The 17,469-nt window shown below is 42.3% G+C and overlaps 1 protein-coding gene across 3 annotated transcripts; it reads left to right on the top strand.

Annotated features, from left to right (window-relative positions):
- Positions 1-10: 10 nt before the first annotated feature.
- CENPX (centromere protein X) lies at positions 11-16,859 on the top strand. Of its 3 annotated transcripts, XM_043999553.1 has the most exons (6): positions 50-209; positions 12,807-12,846; positions 14,159-14,210; positions 15,016-15,069; positions 15,617-15,705; positions 16,000-16,859. In XM_043999553.1, exons 1-6 carry the CDS (start codon positions 190-192, stop codon positions 16,012-16,014), a joined length of 270 nt encoding a protein of 89 aa, XP_043855488.1. In that variant the 5' UTR covers positions 50-189; the 3' UTR covers positions 16,015-16,859. The 3 variants fall into 3 exon arrangements, with proteins under 3 accessions (XP_043855486.1, XP_043855487.1, XP_043855488.1); XM_043999551.1 differs by lacking the exon at positions 12,807-12,846 and having other exon boundaries at positions 11-209; XM_043999552.1 differs by lacking the exons at positions 12,807-12,846; positions 16,000-16,859 and having other exon boundaries at positions 11-209; positions 15,606-15,675.
- The last annotated feature ends 610 nt before the right edge of the window (positions 16,860-17,469 follow it).

Below are 17,469 nucleotides of genomic sequence, written 5' to 3' on the forward strand. Positions count from 1 at the left end.
CGTGGCGGGCGAACGAAAGAGGCGAGAGCATGCGTGCGCCGGGGACCGTAGCGACTGGGGCAGGAGCTGGACGCAGCTGGCAGCATCGCAGCTGCCTCTTCCCGCGGCCGTTTCTCATTGGCTGGTACAAGACCTCCGGGGCGGGGTCTGCGAGGTCTTCGCGGTTCTCGGCGGCTGAGATGGAGGAAGATGGTCCTAGCTTTAGGAAGGTAGGGGCTCTTCTGCGCACAGGTTGCGGAGCGCTCCCGGGAGGCTGCGGAGCAAGAATGGGGCGAGGGGGGAGGAGGGGCCGCCTGGGGCTGGGAAGGGGACAGGAGAGAGGATTAGGACGCCAAGATTTGCAGATAAGAGCCATGAGGCTTTCTAATGGGGGAAAATAATGACCTTCCTAAAGGGCAGGTTTGACCATGGCACCTCCCACCCCCTCCACAAACTGCAGTGGCTCCCTGTTACCTCCAGATCAAATACAAACTCCTATTTGGCCTTGAAAACCTTTCATAAGCTGCCTCCCTCCTAAGGCTTCTTACACGCGACCCCCCTCCACGAACTCTGATCCAAGGACACTGGCCTCCTTGCTCGCTGTTCTTCGCCCAAGACCCTGCATCTCCCGACGCCGAACGTTTTCACTGGCTTTTCCCCAGGAATGCTCTCCCTCCTCGACTCCGGCTCTTGGCCTCCTCACCGTCTACGGAAAGCTTTTCCTTACCCTCCTTAATAGTAGTGGCCTCTTTCTGATTTATTCCGATTTATTGTTTTAGGGCCTGATTGTATATGGTTGTCTTTCCTTTTAGACTGTGCGCTCCTTGAGGGCAGGAACTATTATTTTATTTTTTCCTTCCTATCTCCAGCACTTAGCACACATTGTTATTATTCAGTCGGTTTCAGTCGTGTCCGACTCTTCGTGACTCCATTTGGGGTTTTCTTGGCAAATATACTGGAGTGGTTTGCCATTTCCTTCTCCAGTTCATTTTACAGATGAGGAAACTGAGGCAAACAGGGTTAAGTGACTTCCCCAGGGTCACAAGCTAGGAAGTGTCTGAGGCCAGATTTGAACTTAGGGGGAGGGGTCTTCCTGACTTCAGGCCCTGAACTCTTTCCACTGAGCTGCTCCTTTGGCACAATGAAAGCACTTAATAAATGCTTAGTTATTTAATGGGCTTGAGAAAAGACAGTCTTGGCATAGTGACTAGTGTGTTAAATGGAGTCAGGAACACCTGAGATCACATTCTGCCTTTGACTTTATTGTAAGAGTCTAGGATGACTATGACATGTGAACCTAGGTCCCTGGGAGAAAGAACTGGTTTCCTCATTAGTTAGGGAAGATTAGAGAGGGGAAGTTAGATGGCTCAGTGGATAGAGTGCTGGGCTTGGAGACAGGATGACCTATCTTCCTGAGTTCAAATCTGGCCTCAGATACTTCTAGTTGTGTGACCCAGACAGGTCACTTAACCCTCTTTGGCCTCAGTTTGCTCATCTGTCAGATGAATTGGAGAAGGAAATGGCAAACCATTATAGTATCTTTGCCAAGAAAACCCTATATAGGGTCATGAAGAGTCATACATGACTGAAAAATGCCTGAATGACAACAAAGAGAAAATGAGTTCATTTTTAGACTTCTGATTTTGAGGTGCTTGTGGCATGTGTATGTAGAGAGATGTTTGACAGGCAGTTGAAGATGCAAAAATGGATATATAGAATTGTGTCGCTACAAGCGCTACTGTGACACCTCTCTGTGTTGTGAAGATGACCCTGGGTTCTCAAAACCCTCGCCAGAAGAACATGAGATCTACCCTTCGTACTGGAAAGACTATGAATTCTGGCCCAGCACTCAATACAATGTGTCTGGTTTTTGAACACCATTGTGGATAGTGTAGCCACTTGTCAATGATATGTTGACTTCCCCAACTAATGAAACTGAGAAAAATACAAAGTAGCCCTTGAATACTGGGAGATCCTCTTCTGTTTTTGCTGTGACAGGGCAGAATGATATCGTTTTAAAGACAGCCTACAAAAATTAATATAGCTGTTGGTATTTTAAAAGTGAGATCATTGAATCATATCAATCTTGACATTTTTTGCTGCAAACAAAACCAGAAGAAAGTTGGTTTAATTGTGCATACCAAGACAACGAGAAACATCATTTCATGGGACATTTGATTTTCTGGCATCACACTGCAAGGGAATCACTGTGAACATATGTAATTATGTAACATTGATTACAGAAGAAGGAAAGAGAAAGTCTATGAAGAACTCCATTAGACCCTCCAAATGAAAACAACGTGTAATTTGATACTCTGTGACTTCAGTGTTAAAGTGAGCATAAACAAGAATGGCCAAAAAAATTAAAAAGCTGCTTACCCCCTCAGGGAGGGGGGAAGGAGGGATAAAAATTGAAACTCAAAACTATAAATAAAAGTGTTTATTACTTTAAAAAAAGGTTGGAAAATATGGTTCAGGAGTAGGAAATGAAAGAAACCAAAGCCAGAACCACAGAATTTTTTTTAAAGGTTTTTTTGTGTGTGTGAGGCAATTGGGGTTAAGTGACTTGCTCAGGGTCACACAGCTAGTAAGTGTTAAGTGTCTGAGGTTGGACTTGAACTCAGGTACTCCTGAATCCAGGGCCGGTGCTCTGTCCCAGAACCACAGAATTTTAAAGTTCCATGGACCTCAGCCATCCTCTAGTCCAACACATAACTAAAAAGGAATTTCTACTTGTAATGGACAAATGGTCTTCTAGTCTGTGCCTGAAGATTTGTGTCCAATGAGGGGAAACCTACAGCCTACTGTAAGAATATTTTGGGGGGCAGCTAGGTGGTGCAGTGGATAAAGCACTGGCCCTGGATTCAGGAGGACCTGAGTTTAAATCTGGCCTCCCACACTTAGCACATACTAGCTGTGTAACCCTGGGCAAATCACTTAACTCTCATTGCCCCACAAAAAAAAAAAAAAATAATATTTTTACTGATTTGTGGCTTAATCTGACTGGGGGGCCTAATTTGGAGACTTTTGACTGGCTGGCTATCTGACTGCTATTAATTTAATATGGGCCATTTATAAAATTTCCCCCACACTGCTCCTCCCAAAATTGATAATTAAATAATCAAAGCAGGGTTTATTTATAAAAATAAACGCAAGAGGGGCAGCTAGTTGGTGCAGTGGATAGAGCACCAGCCCTGGAGTCAGGAGGACCTGAGTTCAAATCCGGCCTCAGACACTTAACACTTACTAGCTGTGTGACCCTGGGCAAGTCGCTTAACCCCAATTGCCTCACTAAAAATTAAAAAAAAAAAAAATAAACGCAAGAGATAAGGGTAAAGAAATACAAAGTTATACAAGACCTGACTGCTTTCCGCACATCTCCATCCTGCCACTGCTTGTGCTTACTCTTTGTCATCTACCTTTCTTAGTGTCCTCCTGCGTACCAACGGACCTTCTAGCGTCCCCCTCATTGAAAAGCCCCCTGTTCTGTACTCCTGCCAGCCCCTGAAAAGCCTCTTACTGTTGCGAACCCCCTTTCTTTACTGTAGCCACCATCTCCTTAGCAATTTCCTAGTCCTCCGGCGTCCTCTTTCTGTACGTGCTCTTTCTGTACATTTCCCCTTACTGTCTAACTCCTCAGTATATATCTTCCTTCTCTCCCCTCAAACCTTGGGCTCCCTACGCCCCTGTACACGCCAAGCTAATCCCCTGGCTGCGCTAGGGCTGCGCGGGGGTAGGAGGGGGGCTCGAGTGTCCAGTGCATACCACATCCAGGGCTGGAGGGGACTGTGCCCCCTGCTGCGCGCCCTGGGCCTGGCTGGACAAGCCTGGGATCTTCAGGGCAGCTCCCCTCAGGGAGGAGGGAGCTTGAGCTTTCCCCAGCTGTCTGCCCAGCCTTCTCTGAGCCCCACGGGCTTCTCCTCTTGACTGAAGCAGAGGGGGAGGGGCACCAACCCCTCTTAGAGAAGAACCCTGAGGGCCTATGGCTTTTTAATCTCAGCCCAAAGGCAGGGTCCCCAAATCACAATAAATTCCCACACTACCATGTCCTTAGAAAACCCCACCTTGACTCTGCCTTCCCTTAAGCTATTATCCTGTCTTTCCCATCCTTCACTGCCAAGGTCTTAGAAAGAATCATCTACACCAGTGATATCAAACTCAGAGAGAAACAGGAGCCATTAAACTATAAATAAGGATGCCTATGGGCTATATATTGACTTAGAAAACCCAACATTAAGATTATCTATGTTCTTTTCTATTTTTATTAATTTTGTTAAGTATTTCCCAATGATGTTTTGTTATTGTTGCTGTTGTTTTGCGGGGCAATGAGAGTTAAGCCACTTGCCCAGGGTCACATAGCTAGTAAGTGTCAAGTGTCTGAGGTCAGATTTGAACTCAGGTCTTCCTGAATCCGGGGCTGGTGCTCTATCCACTGCGCCACCTGGCTGCCCCAAAGATAAATTCACCACCTCACTATAGTTTTTTTTGGTTTTTTATGTTGTTTTTTGCAGGGCAGTGAGGGTTAAGTGACTTGCCCAAGGTCACACAGCTAGTAAGTATCAAGTGTCTGAGTCCAGATTTGAACTCAGGTCCTCCCGAATCCAGGGTCGGTGCTTTATCCACTGAACCACCCAGCTGCCCCAAACCACATGACTTTTTAAATACTTTTCAGCCCCAGAGTTATTATCTATTATTTCTAATAATACCAGTTGGCAACTTTATAATCATCAAGGCCTTTTCTCCCTCCCTTCCAAAATGAATTACAACATCTCTTGCAGATGTCTCCTCTCCATTCACATAGCCACTATACTGAAGCCTTTATCATCTCACTCTTGGCTTATTACATTTGTTCTTTGGTCTCTCTGCTGCCACTGTCTCCCTTCTACATAATGCCAAAGTCACCTTCCAGGAACATGGTTGACCATAACACACCTCTGTTTCTACTGTTTGCTTCTAGCATAAAATACAGACTTCTCAGATGGTAAATTTTTTTTAAGTGAAAAAAAGTGGCACTCAGAGTTCATTAATTCTTTCTCCGAAGTTAGATAGCAATTTTCATCTCGGGTCCTTTGGAATTGTCATGGATCATTGTCTTGATCAGAGTAGCTATGTCTTTCATAGGTGATCATTGTTATAATATTGCTGCTGTATATGATATTATCTTGGTTCTGCTGATTTCACTTTACATCAGTTCATATAAGACTTCCCAGATTTTTCTGAAATTATCCTACTTGTTTTTTAAAGCAAAATAGTATTCCTTCACAATCATTACCACAACTTGTTCAGCCATTCCCCAATTGATGGTTGGTTATTCCCTCAGTTTCCGGTTCTTTGCCACCACACACAAAAAGCCATTATAAATATTTTTGTACATATAGGTTCTTTCCCCTTTGATCTCTTTGGATTATAGACCTAGTAGTAGTATTATTGTGTCAAAGGGTATGCACAGTTTTTAGACCTTTGGGTGTAACAGTGCATTAGTATCCCTATTTTTCCCATATCCCCTCTGGCATTTGTCATTTTCCTTTTCTGTCATGTTAGCCAGTATGATAAGTGTGAATTTGTACCTCAGAGTTGTTTTAATTTGCATTTCTCTAATCAGTTGTGATTTAGAGCATTTTTTTCACTTCACTCTTGATAACTTTGATTTCTTCCCTAAGACTGTTGTTTAAATTTAGCCCTCCACAATCTAACTTCCATCTACTTCTACTTCTCCATAGTTATTTCATCTTAGTCTTCATATTCTCTGCATTCCATTCAAACTGACCCACCAAATGTGGCTAGAACTCAATATGTCACTCTCTTTCCCATAGGTTTTTTCCCTCGCAAGTAGAATATATTCCTTGGAATCCTTCTCTTTCTTCAAGGCTTAGCTTCAGGAACCACCTTCTCTTTGAAACCTTTCATGATTTCTTCCCCCATAAGCCAATATCCCCTTCTTCCCCCCCAAAAAAGAAAATCTATTTCTCTGAGGACCAGCTATCATAGAAAGTTATATTGCCAGTAGTCTGGCTACTTGGTAATGAAACTTTTTTGGCTATTGCAACCCATGAAATAGGGAAAAATGAAAAAAGGGCCCTTAGTCCTGTGTGGCTGCCTCCTATTTCTGGAGTAACAGTGGCAGTGATTCAGAAGGGGAACAGAGAAGGTTTAAGCTTTTAAAACATCAACAAACTTAGAGTACCAAACAGTCAAATGTGAGATTCTTGTTCAGTGACCCATGAGTGGACATAATGCTGAAAAAGCTAAATCATATTAATCTTGACATTCTTGCTGCAAATGAAACCAGAACAAAGAAATTGCACCACAAGGGAAGGATGGCTCATGGGTGCTGCTACCAACAATGGAAATGGTAATCACATGTCCCAAAGCTATAAGAAATATTATTTCATAGGACATTTGGTCATTGCTCATGTTGTTCAGTAATGTCTGACTCTACCTGACCCCATTATTGAGAAAGGTAATGGCATGGTTTGCCATTTCCTTCTCCAGTGTGTCCCCATTTTACAGATGAGGAACTGAGTCACACAGCTAGTAAGTGTCTGAGGCCCAATTTGAACTCAGATCTTTCTGACGCCAGGCCCAGTGCTCTAACCACTATACCACCATATTACAATACTAATCATAAGTATTTGCAAAAAAGACCCTATAAGAGTAATTGTAGTTTATGTACTAATATTAGTTCCTGAAGATGAACAGGCAGAGAAATTCTATGAAGAACTTGATAATACCCTCCAGATGAAATCAATGTATGCTTTGGTACTGGATGATTTCAATACAAAGATGGAAAAAGATGAAGATGGGGAGAAATACATGAGAAAGTATAGGTCAGGAGAAAGAAATGAGAGAGGTCAAAGACTTGTGTATTATACAGAAGTCACAAGCTTCTATTTCATTAATACCTGCTTAAAAAAAAAATTGGCAGGGGGCAGCTAGGTGGCGCAGCGTATAGAGCACTGGCCCTGGATTCAGGAGGACCTGAGTTCAAATCTAGCCTCAGACACTTAACACTTACTAGCTGTGTACCCTGGGCAAGTCACTTAACCCCAATTGCCTCACCAAAACAAAACAAAACAAAAAAATTGGTAGGTTTGACATGATGAGCATCAAACAGTATCACAAAGAAAGAGATGTTCCTTTTATCAGACAGCAAAACACTTACTATGGACATAGGCATTATTCCTGCATCATATGTTTGTACACAATCAGACTATGCTCCCCATAATCTTTCTACCATGTTTGTATATTCTTTTTAGTTATTTGAAATAACGGTTCCTTCCCCTTCTTCCTCATTTCTTCATTAACGTATTCCTTTTCCTCATTTACCCAGACCATATGTTCATCTTAATTTCTTCCTTGAAGACAATGGGATTCCGTCTTGTTTCTCACTTTGTTTAAACATGAGCACTTATTATTGTCTAGTCAATTCAGATTGCACTGATATTTTTAACTTTACAGATTTCTTTTGACTCCTGTGATTTGCATTTCAGTTTTTCATAGGATGTTATGCTTTTCCCTTTTTGAATATCATATTTCCAGCAGAGTATTATGTAATCCTAAACGTGGTTCCATGATATTTAAATTTGTTTTGTCTGCTTGAAGTATTTTTTCTTTGACTTGGAAGATCTTGATTTTGGCTAAGATGTTCCTGGGAGTTTTCATTTTGGGATTTCTTTCAGCAGGTAACTGATAGATTCTTTATACTTTTACCTTTTTCTGTGGTTTTAATGAATTTGGATAGTTTTCTCTTTTAATTTCTTAAACTAGGCTATCCAGGTTTTTTGTTTGGTAATGGCTTTCAGGTAGTCTAATGATTCCTAAATCATTTTTCCTTGATCTGTTTTGTAGGCCAGTTGTTTTTTTTTGTTTTTTTTTTTTTTTGGTGAGGCAATTGGGGTTAAGTGACTTGCCTAGGGTCACACAGCTAGTATTAAGTGTCTGATACTGGATTTGAACTCAGGTCCTCCTGAATCCAGGGCCAGTGCTCTATCCACTGTACCACCTAGCTGCCCCAGGCCAGTTGTAATTAATAGTAAGTAGCTTATATATTTCAATTTTTTTTCAATCTTTTGACTCTGTTCCAATATTTCTTAATGTCTCATGGAATCATCAAGTTTAGTTTGCTCCATTCTATTTTTCATAAAGTGCTAATTTTGGTCAAATTTCCCACCAACTATAGTAAGCTTTATCTTTGTTTTTTTTTCCCTCTACAATTCTAATTTTCTTGTATTTTTTTTTAATCTCTTGCTTCATTTCATTTACTCATTTTGAAGGTCCCTGTGACCAAGCCATTTTTTTCCTCTGAGGCTCTGCTTATACTTGTTATGGAGTTATTCTTTCAGATTTACTGTTTACCTCTTGGGTTTTTAAATATATATATACTTTCTTCATTATCATCAGTATTTTCTTCTGTTCATTCATATTTTGGCTGTTTCCCAGTGCTTACAAACTTCTGGTCTGTTTATTGGGGTTTGCATTGACTTCCCTGGTGCATTGCCTCTCCAAGCCTCTGTTGGTTTCTTGTTATCTTTTTGGTATGGTTCTAGATTGTAGAGGAACTTATCTTTGCTTTTGTTTGTTTTTATTTATCATTGTTTCATCTGAGATCCTATTCATGTATTTGCTGGGGGTGGGTGGGAAAGGGAAGGATCTGGGTCCCTCCACAACCTTTCATATTGCCATCTTTACTGGAAATTTGAATTACATTATGAACGGTCTCCGCAGGGTGGGTTTGTGAAGCAAAGGCCAGGGGGCACTGGGGCTTGATCGCCCAATTGCTCCTCCAGGCTGAGTGAGGGAAGGATAGCTGATATGGGAGCAGCAGCTCTGCCAGGTCTTACAGGCTCAGACATCTCTGTTTCCCTCAAAGTTGTCATGATCCTTTCAGGCACTGCTCTCACTCCAGATAGCCAGTTAGTTGCCAGACCTTGTTATTTCTATCTCCACCCTAGCTTTTGCATCTGTCCCCTTCTCTCTACCCACACAGCAACCACTTTCTCTCATCTGGACTGTTGCACTAGCCTTTTGATCGATCTTCTTGCTTCAAGTTTCTCCCCACTCCATTCTTTTTTTTTTTGTTTTGTTTTGTTTTTTTTTTTTTTTTGTTTTTTTGGTGGGGCAATGAGGGTTAAGTGACTTGCCCAGGGTCACACAGCTAGTAAGTGTCAAGTGTCTGAGGCCAGACCCGAACTCAGGTACTCCTGAATCCAGGGCCGGTGCTTTACCACTGTGCCATCTAGCTGCCCCCTCCCCACTCCATTCTATCCTCCATGTGGCTGGCAAAATGATTTTTCTAAAATATGGGGCGTTCAAAACCCTTCATAACCCAGCCCCCTCCTACATTTCCAATATTCTTTCACCTTACTCCATCCTATACTCCTCTCAGAACCAGGCATTTTCTCTGGCTGTTCTCCATGCTGAAATGCTTTCCTTTCTCTTCTCCTCCTGGCTTTTCTACAGGCAGCCTTTCCCAATTCCTTTTTTTTTTTTTTTTGTGGGACAATTGGGGTTAAGTAACTTGCCCAGGGTCACACAGCTAGTAAGTGTCAAGTGTCTGAGGCTGGATTTGAACTCAGGTCTTCCTGAATTCAGGGCCAATGCTTTTTATCCACTGTGCCACCTAGCTGCCCCCCATCCTTTTTTTTTAATGATTTTCTTTAAATGATTTTCTTTTTATCCTGAATATAGTTTGTTTGGACATATTTGTTTGCCTAGATTTTGCGTTTCTCAGTGGTAGTGGCTGACTTTTGCTTTTCTTTGTATCCCCAGTACTTGACATGGTGCATAGTAGGTGCTTAGTTAATGCATGTTGAGTGACTGACCATGCCACTCCCTTAATCAGTAAACTCTATTCTCTCATTTCAGGATCAAATATAAATCCCTATACTTGGAATTTAAATGCATTCTAGAACCAGCTCTAAGCTAGGCCAGTCCAGTGATTCAGGCTAGAGGTTTAAAATGCAGTAAGCACAGGTGAATCTTAAAATCCATTTAAAAACCAGTTTTAGTAATTGAAAAAGGTGAAGAAAACAAAGCTTCTAAAGAAGATGGAAAATACTTTGTTCTTTCTCTTGTTGAATCATCACAGTAGGCTTCCAGGAGAGTGATGTGTAAAGTGAAGCTTCTGATGTTATGATACAAATATGGGTTATGATACAATCTAATAGAATTATTCATATAAACTTCCATCACCTGCCACCAGAGCTTCTCTCCAGTATAGAATGCTAAACAGGGCTGTGCTTAGAAAACCAGCAGGAATGAAAGGGTCTAGGGTGAAAGACAAAGTAGGAAAGAGCTGGTTGTCCTTATGGTTCCTCTATGGCAGGCATATGTTGGGCTTATACCCTGCTAGCATAATCTTGGGGAAATGAAGATCATTTCCATAATAGAGATGAAGTTTGGAGATAGGCCTCTAATGAAGGGACATAGTATTGCTAACCTTCCCTGCAGGATAAATTTAGGGAGAAGAGACTTCATTAAAAAAAAATTGTCTTATTTTATTACTAGTTTATAGGCAGGCTCTATTGAGTTCTGCTCTCTGGTGGGCCAAAGAGCCAGAGGCTATGCTTGGGCAATGTTGGGAAGGAGTTGAAGTAGAAAGAGGCTTGAGAGTTGTCGGCTAGACTATGAGTAGACACCCAGAGCCCATCTGTTTGTCAACAGTTTTATGAACTAAGAAGACAAAAACCAGGTTCCTCTTCTCTTTCATTTACTGCTACTACCTCTTGCCTTGGTTTGATGCATCTCCCGGGGCCTTCTCTTCTGATACTTTTCCTTCCTGTTATGTTTCTCCTGAACTCCCTTGTTGTTTTTTCTTTTCTTTTTCAATTAACAAGCATTTATTTTCTTTCCCTTCCCACCTCCCCACACTGGGAAAAACCAAACTAAACCCATGTAAGCATAGACAAAACAAATCCCACACATTGTTAGGCTCTTCTGTGAAATCCTTCTTTTGGCCCTTAAATGCACATTTCTTAATCTGGAGGGCCATAAACTTATTTTTAAAAATATTTCAGTAACTATTTGGAGATAATTAGTTTTGTTTGGTATTTTATTTCATACACTTAAAAACATGTTGAGAAAGGGTCCTTAGGCTTCTTACTCCTCATCTCTACCTCCTGGCTCCCTTAAAGTCCCATCTGGAATCCCATGATTTACAAAAAACCTTTCCCATGCCCTCTTTGTTTGTTTGTTTGTTTGTTTTTGGTGAGGCATTTGGGGCTAAGTGACTTGCCCAGGGTCACACAGCTAGTAAGTGTTAAGTGTCTGAGGCCGGATTTGAACTCAGGTCCTCCTGAATCCAGGGCCAGTGCTCTATCCATTGTGCCACCTAGCTGCCCCCCATACCTTCTTAATGCTAGTGCCTTCCCTCTGTTATTTATTTCCAATTTGTCTTGTGTATCCCTTGTTTGTATATAGTCATTGTGCATGTTGTCTTCTCCTTTAGAGCATGAGCTCCTTGAGAGCAGGAAAAGCTGTCTTTTCCCTTTCTTTGTATTCCCAGCACAGTGCCTGGACCACAGTAGGCTAAGAACTCTGGCTGGACACTGTTGTTCACTCAGTCCTTCTTTTATTTTAACTTTTGTTCCCAAGATATTCCCATATTTAAAAGTAATATATTTTTCTTCCTAACATACACCTCCCCTTAAATTGTTGAGCCAAACCATTTCATCCAGTGGTTGTGACTGATAATACATGAGGCATCTAGGGGAGTAAGGATGACCTGGGTTCAGCTTCAAGACACTAGTGTGTGACCCTGGGCAAGTCTCTTAACCTCTCTGTTTCCTCAACTGTAAAATGGCACCTACCTCTCAGGGTTGTTGTGAGGATCAAATGAGATAATTTTTTTTCTTAGTATTTTATTTTTTTCCAGTTACATGTAAAGATATTTTTCACCATTCATTTTGTAAGATTTTGAGTTCCGCATTTTTCTCCCTTCCCTCCCCACTCCCCAAGACATCAAGCAATCTGATATAGGTTATATGTGTACAATCACGTTAAACATATTTCCCAATTAATTATGTTGTGTAAAAAAAAGAACATGGGTAACATCTCATTTCCAGAAATAACCAGCAGGTGGTGCTAGGCACACATTTTTAGTTCCCATGGTCTTGGGCATCCATTCTACTGATGAAGGAGAGGTATCTGTTTCTGCTCTTAGTAACTACTCCACTGTTACCTTTAAGGGGATAAAACTCATTTAGCTACCTCTGCCCCACTTGACAGCTTTTTATTTGAAGGAATTTCACAAGGGTGGTTCTGACCCAGAATGCTAAGATTTATAATTATTCAAGTCAGTTTCAATATAACAAACATTTATTTGAATATATAAGGAATATTGCAAGGGGAATGCATGGCAGATCCCCTTCTCCAGGATTATGTTGGGGAGAAGGTATGTACACAGGAGAGAGAAGACATGACTAGAACAAGGCTTGTTTGGCTAGGATGTATAGAAGTAAAGGTCAGTAGCTTGAGATAAAGCTTTATTAAGGCAGGCAATGAGGAGCCATTTGGTTAAAGAAATATGATCAGAGGAGTGTATTTATCAGACTACTTTAATAATCTCATCTCTCGTGAAAAATGTGCCAGCTCTTTCAGTTCATTTAAAAATATTATCATTAGCATTTCACTTTACTATTTGGGGTTTCCCCACACACCCTCTTCAGCAAGAGATTCAGCAGTTTCCCTTTCACATCTGATCATTTAGAAATACTCCCATTATTTATTCTTCCTTGGACAAGATCTCTTTGGATAGTGGTAATTGCCTAGTTCATTGCTGGGTCAAAGGTTTAATGACTTTTGGGGTATAATTCCAATTTGCTTTCCAGAATGGCTGGACCAACTCACAGCTCCATCAACATTATACTGGTTAGTATGCCTATATTTTTGCAGACCTTCTAACATTCGTCATTCTCCTTTTTTGTTATCTTTGCCAATCTGATGGATATAAGGACAAAATTACTTTAATGTGCATTTCTCTATTAGTGATTTGTATAATTTTAAATACCCTTTTTGATCATTTCAATTTCAATTTCTTTGAAAATTACCTGTTCACATCCTTTAATCATTTACCTAATGGGGAACATATCTTGTTCTTGTAGATTTGAATCAGGTCCTTGTATACAGGATGTCCCCAAATTTTAAACTTTAATAGCTTAAAACTGCACTAAGACTTTTGGGATATGCTGTTTTGTGTGAGACATTTATCAAACTTGTTTCAAGATTTTTTTTCTCCTGTTACATTTTCCTTCTAATTTTAACAGTTTTGGTTTGTTCAGAAGTTTGATTTTACATAATAAAAATGTCCATTTTTATCTTGTGTGTGATCTGCTATTCCTCTGATCACGAATTCTCTCATTCTTCATAGGTCTCAAGAGATGGAGTTGCTTACTTGCTCCTTTCATTTGTTTATGTCATCCTTTATATCTAAGTTATATATGTATTTGGGCCTTATGTTTTAGTGTATGGTAAGAGATGTTGGTCTAAATCTAATTTGTGCCAGATTACATTCCACTTTTTATCAGATTAATTCTTCCCTCCATATTTGAAGTCTTCAGTTTTAACAAAAACTGTGCTACTCCATGTTTGCTTTTACATGTTATATCCCTAAACTTTTTCACTTATTGATCTATTTTTAAACCCACACTAAACTATTTTGATAATTACTGCTTTATTGTGTAGTTTGAAAGCTTCTGACTTTTTTTATTTTTTTCCTTGAGATTTTTGCCATTTCATCCCTCTAAATGTAGTCATCTTTGCCCAGTTTACTGCCTTAAACCAGCTTCAGTCTTCTACCTTAGGCAGATAGCAACTTCTAAGAGTGCCAGATCCTAGTATCTATTCCCATCCTGCTGCCATTATTCCAGTGACATTCCCAGATGACAGTTGAATGACACTTGAAACTGAAGTTGAGGGTGGTCCACCACCACCACCACCACCACCACCAAGCTTAGAAAAGAACTTAGAGGCTTGCAGGGTAAATGATAACGTTTAAGTGGAGTGTATTTTTGTGTATTTAAGTGTATAATTGTATTTAAGCTTCTCATGTATCATTTGGGATTGTAGATGGGTTCTTCCCTATTGTGGTAGGGGAAACAGGGAATCGGTAGAATCAGATCTGACTTTTGTGGCTGCTGATAGTCACCAGATGTTACCAGCTCTTATTCCCTTCTTCCCATAGGAGCTGGTAAGGAAGTTGCTGTACTTACATTTTAAGGATGACAGATGCAAAGGTAATTTCCTTCCTTATTTTAAGAAAGGTTTTTTTTGTTTTTTTAAATGAAAGCTTCCCCCCCACTCCATAAATCCCTGGGGACCCCCTCCCCATCTTCCAATAGAACCTTCCTTTATAACTCATTAGCACCCTCAGGCTAAAACAAGCTAACATATAGCCCATTTATGACAATCCAGACTTAATTTTACACCTGGAGGCCTTGCTGAGAGGAGAAAGGCATGCTTCCCTGGTTGATCTCTGAAGTTAGGATGGGCCACTGCATCAATCAGACTTCAATCAGAACTCAAGATCAGGTTTTTTTTAGTGATGTTTTTTGTGGCGTAGTGGTCCTTGTGAAGACTTTTCTCTTGGTTCTGCTTAGAGAATTCTATGAGTATGAGTTCATCAAAGTGAAAGGTGATTTTTCACTCAGAAGTCAGATTTTAGCATCAGGATCTTGTGGAGTCAGTCAGTGAAACTGAGTATCCAGTTCACTGCTGCCTTGTAGATTGAGAAGTTTAATAAGTAGGCATGGCCTCTGATTCTTCTCCCAAGTGGTATGGAGCAGGCGTGAAGACACATGGACGTGTGCTCAGCTCCAACAGGATATGGAGAGATAAAAGGGGTTATGTATTTGATGAAGAAGAGACGGCAGGGCTCATTGCATTGATTATCCAGGCACGAGGTCAGACAAGGCTTAAAGCTTCCTGCTAGTCCATGGAAGAGACAAAGGCAGACAGACACTAAATCAGGCCAGAGCAGGTTGGACTGCAGGTGCCTGGGGAGGGGAATATGGGAGTAATTCTATTCTGTCTCCTTTCCAGTCAGTGCCGATGCTCTGCAGCTCATGGTGGAGATGCTAAAGATCTTTGTCCTAGGTAATTTGATAAAGGCTCTGCTCTCCCTTTTTAAAATTCCCACTGACGGCTTCCCATGGGCACTGAGACTCAGTCCTCAAATTTCTGATTTGTGTTGGAGCTACCCTGGATTTCTCCCAGTTCCTTGGAGGCACCCAATCTCTCTGTCTCCTGCAGTATGCCTCCCCTCATTTTAATTGACCTTTGAAATCCTGAGGCTCCCAAAGCTGGGTTAATGACAGTTCAAGTCAATCCAAGAAGCATTTGTTGAGTTAGTACCTAATCACTGCAGGACATGCCTCATTGCTGGCAAAACAAAGACTAAAAGAAAAGCAGTCTCTTCCCTGCCCACAAGGAGCTTATGCTGTACTCAGAGTAAGCACCTGGCATAGAATTCAGGACAACCTATAGTGAGTTAACAGCAAAATAATCCCAGGCAAAATGGAGGGGGGGCAGGGTTTAGTCATCTCTCATGCTGGAGTTTTTATAAACCACATCAGAAGCCAAGATCCTGTACTTGACCCTGCCCAAATTTCACTTTTATTTTTCTCCTGTATTCATGGGACAGAAGCTGCAGCCCGAGCAATAAGGCAGGCCCAGGCCGAAGACCAGGACAAAGTTGACATTGAACAGTTCGAGAAGGTGTTACCTCAGCTGGTATGGCGCCTTTAGCCTCACTTCTCAGCTTGGGGTGGGGAGGGGTGAGGTGGTGAAAAAACATTTCTAGAAATGGGGTACACTGACTCGTAGCACTGAGAGATTATCTAGTGTGATCCACTTATTTTGTAGGTGAGCCCACTGGCCCTGGCTGACGCAGTGGGGTTAGGATTTGAACGTGGGTCTTGTAAATCTAAGTCTAGCCAAGAAGAGCCCAGTCACTGTTGATAATTGGTTTAGGAGTCTGCATGCCAAGGACCTGAAGATACTGAGCTTCCTCTTTTCTCCATTTAGCTTCTTGATTTTTAGAAGCAGGAGCACCGGAGAAGATGACAGGTTATGAGATCAAAATGAGCTCCCTGAACCTTTTCATGTCGTCATCTGCCTGCCTACGTACCTGGTTCCAGGACAGGGAACTAAGCTCACACCAACAGTTTGGGTGGTGTCTTATTTCAATCAGGAGTCCTCTTAGGCCCGATTATGTTTACTTCCTGCCCTAACTGAAGCAAACCAAACACAAGGTCTGTAGTGGCTGTCCGCCTGAGAATTTCTACCATGGCCACTTAGCATCAGGATGAGGGTCCCTTGAATTCCCATTTGCCAGGGCTGGAGAAGAAGGAAGCCTGGGTGGTGTCTTCCTGGAAATAGCACAAGGTGGGAGGTGAGGGAGGAGGAAAGGGTACTGGGATCCAGGTAAGAGGGCAAGCCAGGTCAGGCTGGAACAAAGTGAAGTGAGGTGAGGCCCTCGAGTTCCAGCACACTTGGATTTCCTGCCCCAGGGGCTACTCAGTTCAAGATCAAGGTGCTGGTGCTGCCATTCATTCTTAGCTCCCTGGAAAACAAAGGCTGTATGTACACGGGGCTGAAGAGTCACCACACCCCTGCCTCTGCCTCATCTCCCCCAGTTCTGGCCCTGGGAGGGGCTCCCAAGCCCTCCACGGGGCACCCAGCTCTGAGCCAGGTACCTGATCTCTAGTTTATACACGAACCTGGTGCTGAGCCTGGTGCTCCCCTTCTCCCAACATTCTTGCTGCCGTCTGACATCAAAGCTCGTTTGTAACCTTTTAACCATTTGATATTCCCCTCAGAAGCTGCTTCCCTGAGCTATAAATTTGTTCTCACAAAGCAACATCAATAAATCAAAACTGTCTCCCTCCCTGGCTCAACCTTCTCACTGCCATTAATCACCCAAAGTCAAGTTGCTTCAAAGCTTTATTCAGCTCCCCAGCCCCCCGCCCCCCTGCTTCTTTCTCCATCTTTTTAGGACGAAAGCACAACTCTTAAAAAGGACAGAATAACAAACAGCATGTGTGTGAATGTCCCAGCCCTCACAAGCCAGCTCCCGCCGGCGGGGAGCTGAGAGAAGCTGTGAAATAAGAAACCTTACACATGTGGGCATGAGCCGCAGCCCAGAGCCTGGCTCGCCTGGAAAACGTTCCTCTTGCTGCAGCCACTGCTCCAGAAGCTGCCGCCGCCGCCAGCAGGCAGGATAAAGTAGTGTTTGTGTGGGCTGGCCCCAGGCCCTTGGGAACTGCCTGCAGGAGCAGTGGCCCCAAGTGTCTGTGTGTGTGTGTGTGGGGGCACCTTGATGGTGCCACACAGGACTGATGGGCAGAGGGGGTGGATGGAACTAGACACCCAGATCCCCTTGTCCTTCTAGTTTCATTGGACGTGCATTAGGTCATGCAGGCATAGCAGGAATGAAGAGATTCCTCATGTGGGGGCTCCCCCACCTTGACTGAGGTGAGATCGCTTCCTAAGGGC

Source organism: Dromiciops gliroides, chromosome 4 (genome assembly GCF_019393635.1).
Source record: "Dromiciops gliroides isolate mDroGli1 chromosome 4, mDroGli1.pri, whole genome shotgun sequence".
Lineage (NCBI taxonomy): Eukaryota > Metazoa > Chordata > Mammalia > Microbiotheria > Microbiotheriidae > Dromiciops > Dromiciops gliroides.

What these genes read in the sequence shown, in the direction of transcription:
- CENPX (XM_043999551.1), top strand. Translation starts at nt 30, where the DNA reads ATGCGTGCGCCGGGGACCGTAGCGACTGGGGCAGGAGCTGGACGCAGC. An exon ending in TAAGGATGACAGATGCAAAG is followed by an intron (nt 14,211 to 15,015) that starts GTAATTTCCTTC and finishes TCTCCTTTCCAG; the next exon opens with TCAGTGCCGATGCTCTGCAG. An exon ending in GCTAAAGATCTTTGTCCTAG is followed by an intron (nt 15,070 to 15,616) that starts GTAATTTGATAA and finishes TTCATGGGACAG; the next exon opens with AAGCTGCAGCCCGAGCAATA.